Source organism: Myotis brandtii, unplaced genomic scaffold (assembly GCF_000412655.1).
Source record: "Myotis brandtii unplaced genomic scaffold, ASM41265v1 scaffold257, whole genome shotgun sequence".
Taxonomy (NCBI): Eukaryota; Metazoa; Chordata; class Mammalia; order Chiroptera; family Vespertilionidae; genus Myotis; species Myotis brandtii.
Window position 1 is genome coordinate 1,122,811 of NW_005359757.1, and position 8,979 is coordinate 1,131,789.

General features: G+C 40.1%; 1 protein-coding gene across 5 annotated transcripts in view; it reads left to right on the forward strand.

Moving 5' to 3' along the window:
* ST3GAL6 (ST3 beta-galactoside alpha-2,3-sialyltransferase 6) overlaps window positions 1-8,979 on the forward strand; it is a 69,491-nt gene that overhangs the window by 25,920 nt on the left and 34,592 nt on the right. For all 5 annotated transcript variants that reach the window (XM_014541041.1, XM_005867976.2, XM_005867975.2 and 2 more), the window contains one exon: window positions 6,933-7,010. In XM_014541041.1, coding sequence (XP_014396527.1) covers window positions 6,933-7,010 — 78 coding nt within the window. The remainder of the gene's footprint in view (window positions 1-6,932; window positions 7,011-8,979) is intronic.

Sequence of the window (8,979 nt, forward strand, 5' to 3'; positions counted from 1 at the left end):
AACTTACAGTTAAGTCTTTTATCCATTTTGAGTTTATTCTTGTGTATGGTGTAAGTTGGTGGTCTAGTTTCATTTTTTTGCATGTTATCTGTCCAATTTTCCCAACACCATTTATTGAAGAGACTGTCTTGACTCCATTGTATGATATTGCCTCCATTGTCAAATATTAATTGAGCATAATGGCTTGGGTCGACTTCTGGGTTCTCTGTTCTGTTTCATTGGTCTATATGTCTGTTCTTGTGCCAGTACCAGGCAGTTTTGAGAACAGTGGCTTTGTAATATAGCTGTATATCTGGTATTGTGATTCCTCTAATTTTGTTCTTTCAAAGGATTGCTGCAGCTATGCAGGGTTTTTTTTTATTCCATATGAATTTTTGGAGAGTTTGTTCTAGGTCTGTGAAATACGCTGTTGGTATTTAACGGGGAGTGCATTAAATCCATAGATTGCTTTGGGTAGCATGGACATTTTAATGATGTTGATTCTACAAATCCATGAACACAGTATGTTCTTCCATTTGTTTATGTCTTCCTCTATCTTTTTTTTAGCGACCTGTAGTTTTCCCAGGTATAGGTGTTTTATCTCCTTAGATAAGTTTATTCCTAGGTATCTTAATTTTTTGTTGCAATGGCAAATGGGATTGTTTTTGGGTTTTTTTTTTTAGTTTCTCTTTCTGTAAGTTCATTATTTGTGTATAAAAATGCCATAGATTTCTGAGTTTTAATTTTGTATCCTGCTGCATTGCCAAATTCATTTATGAAGTCTGATAGTTTTTTGATGGAGTCTTTCATGTCATCTGTGAATAATGAGAGTTTTACTTCTCCTTTTCCAATATGAATGTCTTTTATTTACTTACTCTTATCTAATCTCTATGGCTAGCACTTCCAGTACTATGTCAAACAGGAGTGGTGAGAGTGGGCATCCATGTCTTGTTCCTGTTCTTAGGGGAAATGGTTTTAGATTTTGCCCATTGAGTATAATGGCTATAGGATTGTCATAGAAGGCTTTTATTATGTTGAGGTATGATCCCTCTATTCCCACTTTGCTGAGAGTTTTTATCAGGAAAAGGTGTTGGATTGTGTCAAATGTCTTTTCTGTGTCAAGCGATATGATTATGTGATTTTTGCCTCTCAGTTTGTTTATGTGATGTATCACGTTTATTGATTTGTGGATATTGTACCAGCCTTGCATCCCCAGAATAAATCCCTCTTATTGGTGTATGATCTTTCTAATGTAATGCTGGATCCAATTTGCTAGAATTTTGTTGATGGTTTTAGCAGCTATGTTTATCAGGGATATTGGCCTGTAATTCTCTTTCTTTGTAGTGTCTTTATCTGGTTTGGGATTAGGATAATGCTAGCTTCATAGAAAGAGCTTGGAAGTGTTCTTTCCTCTTAAATTTTTTTTTGAACAGTCTAAGAAGGATAGGTTTTAGTTCTTCTTTGAGTGTTTGATAAAACTTCCCTGTGAAGCTGTCCGGTCCAGGGCTTTTGTTTGTTGGAAGTTTTTCTTTTATTACTGTTTCAATTTCATCAGTAGTTATCGGTCTATTAAGGTATTTTTATTCTTCCTGATTGAGTCTTGGAAGCTTGTATTTTTCTAGGAATATGTCCATTTTGTCTAGGTTGTCCAGTTTATTGGAGTAGAGTTGTTCATATTTTTTTAATAATCCTTTGTATGTCTGTGGTGTCAGTTGTTACTTCGCCTCTTTCATTTCTGATTTTATTTATTTGGGTCCTCTCTCTTTGTTTCTTGGTGAGCCTGGCTAGAGGTTCATCAATCTTATTTATCCTTTCAAAGAACCAGCTCTTGTTTTTATTGATCTTCTGTGTTGTTTCTTTGTTGTTGTTGCTGTTGTTTTTGTCTTTATTTCATTTATTTCTGCTCTGATCTTTATTATTTCCTTCCTTCTGCTTACTCTGGGATTCTCTTATTGCTCTTTTTCTAATTCTTTAAGTTGTAGGGTTAGATAATTTATTACAAGTTTTTCTTATTTTTGGAGGTAGGCCTGTAGTCTATGAACTTTCCTCTCAGGACTGCTTTTACTGTGTCCCATTGATTTTGGATTGTTGTGATTTCATTGTCATTTGTTTCCAGGATGCTTTTATTTCTTCTTTGATCTCTTTGGTAACCCAATCATTGTTTAATACTATGCTATTCAGCCTTCAATTGTTTGATTTTTTTCATTGTTTTAATTGTAGTTGATTTCTGATTTTATGCCATTGTGATCTGAGAAGATGCTTGATATGATTTCTACTTTCTTGAATTTGAAGATACTTTGCCTGTGTCCTAATATGTGGTTTATCTTGAAAATGTCCCATGTGCACTTGAGAAGAATGTACATTCTGTAGCTTTGGGGTGAAGTGTTCTGACGATATCAATTTCATCTGATCTAGTGAGGCATTTAGGATTGCTGTTTCTTTGCTGATTTTTTGTTTAGAGGATTATCCAGTGGTGTCAATGGGGTATTAAAGTCCCCTACTATGATTGTATTGCTGTAGATCTATCCCTTGATATCTTCCAGAATTTTTTTTATATATTTGGGTGCTCCTGTATTGGGTGCATATATATATGTTTACCAGAGTTATATCCTCTTATTGTATCGATCCCTTTAGTATTATGAAGTGGCCCTCCTTATCTATTGTTATGTCCTTCACTTTCAGGTCTATTTTGTCAGATATAAGTATTGCTACCCCAGCTTTTTTTTCATTTCCATTTGCCTGCAAATTTTTTTCCCATCTCTTCACTATCAGTCTGTGTGAGTCCTTTGTTCTGAAGTGGATCTCTTTTAGACAGCAAATATATGGGTCATGTTTTCTTATCCATTCAGCTACCCTAGGTCTTTTGATTGGAGCATTTAATCCATTTACATTTAAGGTTATTATTGATAGGTACTTGTTTGTCGCCATTTTCATTCTTTATGCCTGTGTTCCTTCTTCCCTAGATTTCTTCTTTTTACAGTAGCCCCTTTAGCATTTCTTGCATTGCTTCCTTGGTGGTAATAAACTCCCTTAGCCCATTTTTGGACACTAATTCTTGGATTAAATCCCTTGCTTTGCATCACTTTGTATATTTCATTCCATTCCTTTTGACTTGTTGTGTTTCTGTTGAGAAACCAGTTGATATTCTAATGGGAGATCCCTTGTAGATAACTTTCTGTCTCCATCTGGCAGCCTTTAAGATTCTCACTTTGTCACTGATGTTTGTCAGTTTAATTATGATATGTCTTGTTTCGGTCTTTTGGGGTTCTTCTTGTATGGTGCCCTGTGTGCTTCTTGGACTTGTGTGACTTTTTTCTTCTCAATATTAGGGACGTTTTCTGTCATTATTTCTTCAAACAGGTTTTCTATTCTTTGCTCTGCTTCCTCTCCTTTTGGAAACCCTATTATGCTGATGTTGTTTCATTTCCTGTTGTCCCAAAACTCCCTTAGGCTCTCCTCCTGCTTTATAAGTTTTCTTTCCAGTTCGTCCTGTGCTTGGGTGGTGTTTTGTACCTTGTCTTCTAATTCACTGATGCAGTCCTCAGCTTCTTCTAGTCTACTGTTGATGCTTTCTATTGTGTTCTTTACTGTGGCTATGCCATTCTTCATTTCCTCTTGATTCTTCTTCATTTCCTCTTGGTTCTTACACATGTTGTTGAATTTGTCTTCCATCCTTTTCAGTGTCCTTATAACCATTGCTCTGAATTCTTTCTCTGACAAATTGCTTGCCTCCATTTTGTTTATTTCCTTTTCTGTGATTACTCCTTTTCTTGCAATGGGGGTTGTCTCTTTGTCTCCCCATTTTTGCTGTCCCTTTGTGATTGTTTCTATGTATTAGATCAAACTGCTATGCCACCCAGATTTTTTGAGTTTGTGTTATACAGTAGATGTTTTGTGGGGTGCAGTGGTGCAATCTCTCCGGTCTTCTAGGATGGGTATTCTAGGGATGCCCCCTTCTTGGGATATTTGGGTTTTCTTTGTGTAGTTGGGTCTTGATTGTTATTGTCCTGTTTGTGGATGGAGAGTCCTCTCAGGGTGTCTGGTTATGTGGCTCGCTGTCTACCACGTTGACCGAACAGCACAAAATACAACTCAACAAGTCACGACACAAAGGGAACAAAACACGAATGTACTCATGACCAATAACCCCACTATAAGTGACCAGAGAAAAGAGAATTAAAAGAGCGAAAAGAGAGCAAAAATGATATGGAAAAAAGAAAAGGTAAGAGAGAAAAGAGAAAGAAGGAAAAGGAAGAAAAAATATATGGGTAGAAAACACCACAGAACAAACAGATAAACCAAAAAATGCAAATAACAAATACCTAGAAAAATAAAAATAGAATGAAGAAAAAATAATGTGAAAAAAGTAAAAAATAATAAACTAAGAAAATAAAGAAGAAAAATTTTTTAAATAAAAGGTAAAGAAAAAATAAAATAAAATGAAAAAGTGTCATTTGTTTCAGCCAAGTTTTAATGCCCCATGGGGGCTGGTTTAAGATCCCATTCTCTGTTCTGTCTGTCATTTATCAGTTTCCTGTTAGGTAGTCAGCACCATGTTGAAGTTCCAAGTGATCCACTGCTCCTCTCTCTGTGTCTATTTCCACAGCCTTGCCTGCAAGCAGGTGGGACCAGTCTGCCCACTTAGCCTGTCTCCGTGCTGTCAATCATAATCTCTCAAGTGGCTGATTCTGACAGGGCTATAGGTAGGGAAGGTATTGTATTGCTTTCTGGGACTGAAAGACCTCTCTTCAACCCAGTCCCTGAGGGCTCTTCAGGGCTATTCAGATTTTTTTTGTCCTTTGTTCTGCTCAGGGTTTAGTCTCAGTGTGGCTGTATTTTTTCCCTTGAGGCTGCTGGGAGGGGCTGACTTTTCAGGAGAAAAATGGCTGCTTAGGTCCAGAGGGTCAGGAATGTCCCAGTGCCAGACTCCTGGTTACCTCTCCCTGACCAGCTCTCCTCCTCAGCCTTTCCCCAGATTCCACAAGTCCACACCTCCACCTGAACCACAGTCACAGGTGAGTGTTTGCATGTGAAAGGTCCTATGAACTGGGTTTAGCGAATAAAAGCAAAGACCAAACAGAGGCAAAACAGCTGCACGACTGCTAGTTTATAGCCCCCTGGCACGGCATGGCTCTGGCAGTTCTTCAGGCCACCCCTCTGGGCTCAGCCTCTCACAGATATGGACTTAGATCTAGAATCCCCTGCCGCCATCAGCCCTGTGGACTTCCTTTCCACAGTCAGGTTTTACACCTGTCCTCAAGGGACGCGGACTTGGTGCAGCGTAGGTTCCTTCTAACCCTCTCGTCCCGGTGCTCAGGAGACTCTCTTCAGCCCAGGTCCGGATCCTACCATTCTCCAGGCGTCCTCTGCCCTTCTCGGCTGCGAATTGTGTCACCAGCTGTTGTATTGCTTTTACAAAACCTTCTGTGAATATCAACCTTTTCGGCTTCTAGAGTCCTCTTCAGTGATCCTCAGTAAGATTTCCTTAAATGTCACTTCCTCAGAAGATCTCAGAGAGCAGAATCGTGTGGTATAATTCTTCAGGGTCTATTGGTTGATTCTTGTAAGTGTCCTGACTCGTGATCAAACCTGTAACCTTGGCATATCTGGATGATGCTCTAACCAACTGAGCTACCCAGCTAGGGCCAGCACAGTCTTTTGTCATCAGGATTTGAGGAATGTTCATGTCACTCCTGAGTTAATGCTTTACTCCAGTCACAGAAAGCATAGTAGGAAATTCCTTCAATTAGGTGTTGCTGTGAACTTGCTTCCTTAAAAACTACAGTGGAACCTTGGTTCTCAAACTTAACTCATTCTGGAAATCTGTTCAAGAAGCAATTTGTTCGAAACTGAAACATTTTTTCCCAGTAGAAAGAATGTAAATTGAATTAATTGGGTGCAGACCCCCAAATAATTCCCTGTTTTAATCTTCCTTATATACAAATACCTCTTTTCTTAAATTTATCAAACCAACCCCTAGTAGCCTTAAATGAGTCACTTCCAGCCCGCCTTCTCAGGGTGTCTTTCAGGAGGTCAGTATAGGACAGTGGTTGGCAAACTCATTAGTCAACAGAGCCAAATATCAACAGTACAACGATTGAAATTTCTTTTGAGAGCCAAATTTTTTAAACTTAAACTATATAGGTAGGTACATTGTTATTAACTTAATTAGGGTACTCCTAAGGCTTAGGAAGAGCCACACTCAAGGGGCCAAAGAGCCGCATGTGGCTCGCGAGCCGCAGTTTGCCGACCACAGGATTAATTCATCACATAATGGATGACCACGAATGTTTTTGTATTAAGCTGTTTACTGCTCTCCTGATGAAGCCTGGCACCTGCCACCCTATCCCCTTCATTTATTTTTGTTTTCTCTGCCTCTCACAATGCCCTTTCAAATTGTGGAGACAAGTGCTCCATTCAGGAGACACACAGGCCTCACCTGTGCCAAGCACGGAGGAGAGTTAGACATGACTCTAAGCAGTGTGACTTGTGGAGTCACCAGATCATGAGGCAGGGTGAGTGCCACCCGCTCAGGTCATTGTTTCTGTGGCAGCTGCTGGTCGCTGCTGGCCAGCGTCCCCAGGTGTGGCAGGGAGAACCCAGATAACCATGTGCACTGAGGGTCAACTAGGTTTCCAGGCATTGGGGGACGTCTGAAAAGAGCCAGATTGTGGCTTCCCCAGCACAGTAATCCAAGCCCTTCTAGAGCGCCCTTCAGTTCACCTTGGGCCGCTCAGTACCTCGCCTTTCCCATCTCCCTTGCCTTGCATCCAGAAATCCTCACATGCGCACAGGACTTGGAGGAGGTGCTGTCATAGCTCTGGGCTGCTGTGAGGACATTTGTTTCCTGCCTGAGAGGCGGCTCAGTAGTGGCACCGAGCTCCCAGGGCGTTTGCTTCCCTCTAGGCCTGCTGCCTGGCTCTGCTTTCTGACCGATGCTTTCTGTCTTGCAGGATGCCACCTGTGGAAATGAAACGAAGAAATAAGATCCAGCTGTGTTCATCAAAGCCAGCATTTGCCTCTCTCCTGAGGTAAACCCATGAAAGAAACTGTGGCATGTAAAGTGTTTGGCATGCGTTTGCAATCATTTCCAGTTACACTGGCTTACTTCCTTCCCGCACAAAGCTTAGCGATATAACGTGGACACCCTACATTTAAGGAAGAGCTTGAATCTCCCGTCTCCTTTTGTGCTTAGTCATACATTTTAAGAAACGTCACTGAAGGATGCAATCAAACCAGTGTTGCTTTCACACAGGTGAGATTAGGGAGGTCTGTTTGGTTTGATCATAGAAAAGTGAACTGTGTTTTAAGGTTTTATCCCCCCACCTTGTGTCCCCATGTTATTTTCCATCCTTATTTGTGGCTTCTTCCCCCTCACCACTAGGTTAAGTTTTTCAGTTAAAACTTTCACTGACTATTAATGAACTACTACACATTCATCTCTATAGAATGTAATAATGATTATTCATTATGGTTGTCAGGACTTGTAGGGAATTTACTCTTCTATCCACAAATAATTTTTGCCTCTGTCACCTCAATTTTAACAGGCTAGTCAAGATGATTCTGGATAATAATTATCTAGTCTGGGCATGATTAATTGTATAAAACAGGCATGAGGTGTTTTTTTTTTAACATCTTACCTATTAAGGATAAAAGTCACATTTTCTATTTTTATTTTGTTTTATTATATTATTGCACCTTTCCAATACTAGTTCTTTACCTTTTGGAAGCTGCAGATCCCGTTAAAATCAACCAACTCTCTGGAAACCCGCAGATATATAAACTATTTCTGCATGTGGTTATAGGTGAGCCACCACTGCTTGTAGTCTGTCCATGGGGGATGTCTGGTTAGGGCCACTGAAAGACTTGAAGAGAGATCTTATACTTTTTTGACCATGACCCATAGGAAAAAGTACATTTTACTTTTATAATTTAGTATACATGCATATTTACAATGAGAAGAAAGAATTTTTACCTCTTACTCAAGATGCCCTGTATTCTGTTCTATTTACTTAAAAAAATAGTAAAGAGACTATTTAATATTTAAGTGTTTGACCTATGAACCAGGAGGTCATAGTTCGATTCCCGGTTAGGGCAAATCCCAGGGATGCGGGCTCCATCCCCAGAAGTGGGCGTGAAGGAGGCAGCCTATCAATGATTCTCTCTCATCATTGATGTTTCTATCTCTTTCTCTCTGTCTCCCTTCCTCTGTGAAATCAGTAAAAAAAAAAACTGTTGATCATGAGTCACAAAATTGATTTTATGAACCACCTGTGGGCTGCAGACTGAAGCTTTAAAATGCTACTCTAGAATCAAGGTATTCTTCAACTTTATTTCCTTCCTGAGAAAACCCTAAGGGGTTAAAGTATTTATGAAGCTTTGCTCAGTAGGTGCAGAAGTCTGCAGTCTAATGGACAAGTAGACTTGGCATTTGTCCTGTGAGTTGTACTCGCTGGGGGTGGTGCGAACTCCTCTGCAAGGAGAAATCAGGAGCAGCTCTGCTGAGAAAGAAACCTGGAAGTGTTGCCTGCAGTGCTGTAAACAGTTAATGTGGATTTCAGCTTTGTCAGATATGGGTCAGTGACTGCCGTAATACTGTCTAGTTACTTCACTTCTCATAGCTTCAGTTTCTTTCTAAACTGACTCATAGACTTTACTGACCACTCCAAGCATTCGTTCGTAGATGTAACAATAGCAGAAATGTAATGTAATATGATACATCCTATATAATAAAAGAGAAACATGCAAATTAACTGTCCCTCTGCTACACTCAAGCCACACCCACAAGCCACGCCCACCAGCCCACCAGGAGCGGTTATGCAAATTAACCCAACTAAGATGGCAGTGGCCACGGAGCTGGAGCGAGCAGGAGACTTGGGTTGCCCCTGCCTGCCCTGAAGGGACCTGGGCTCTGATCAAGGCTACACAGTTTCAATTATAGAAGATAAATAACCCAGAAAAAAAATAAAAAGAAAAAAGGAGAGGCTGGGAGCTTGGGTC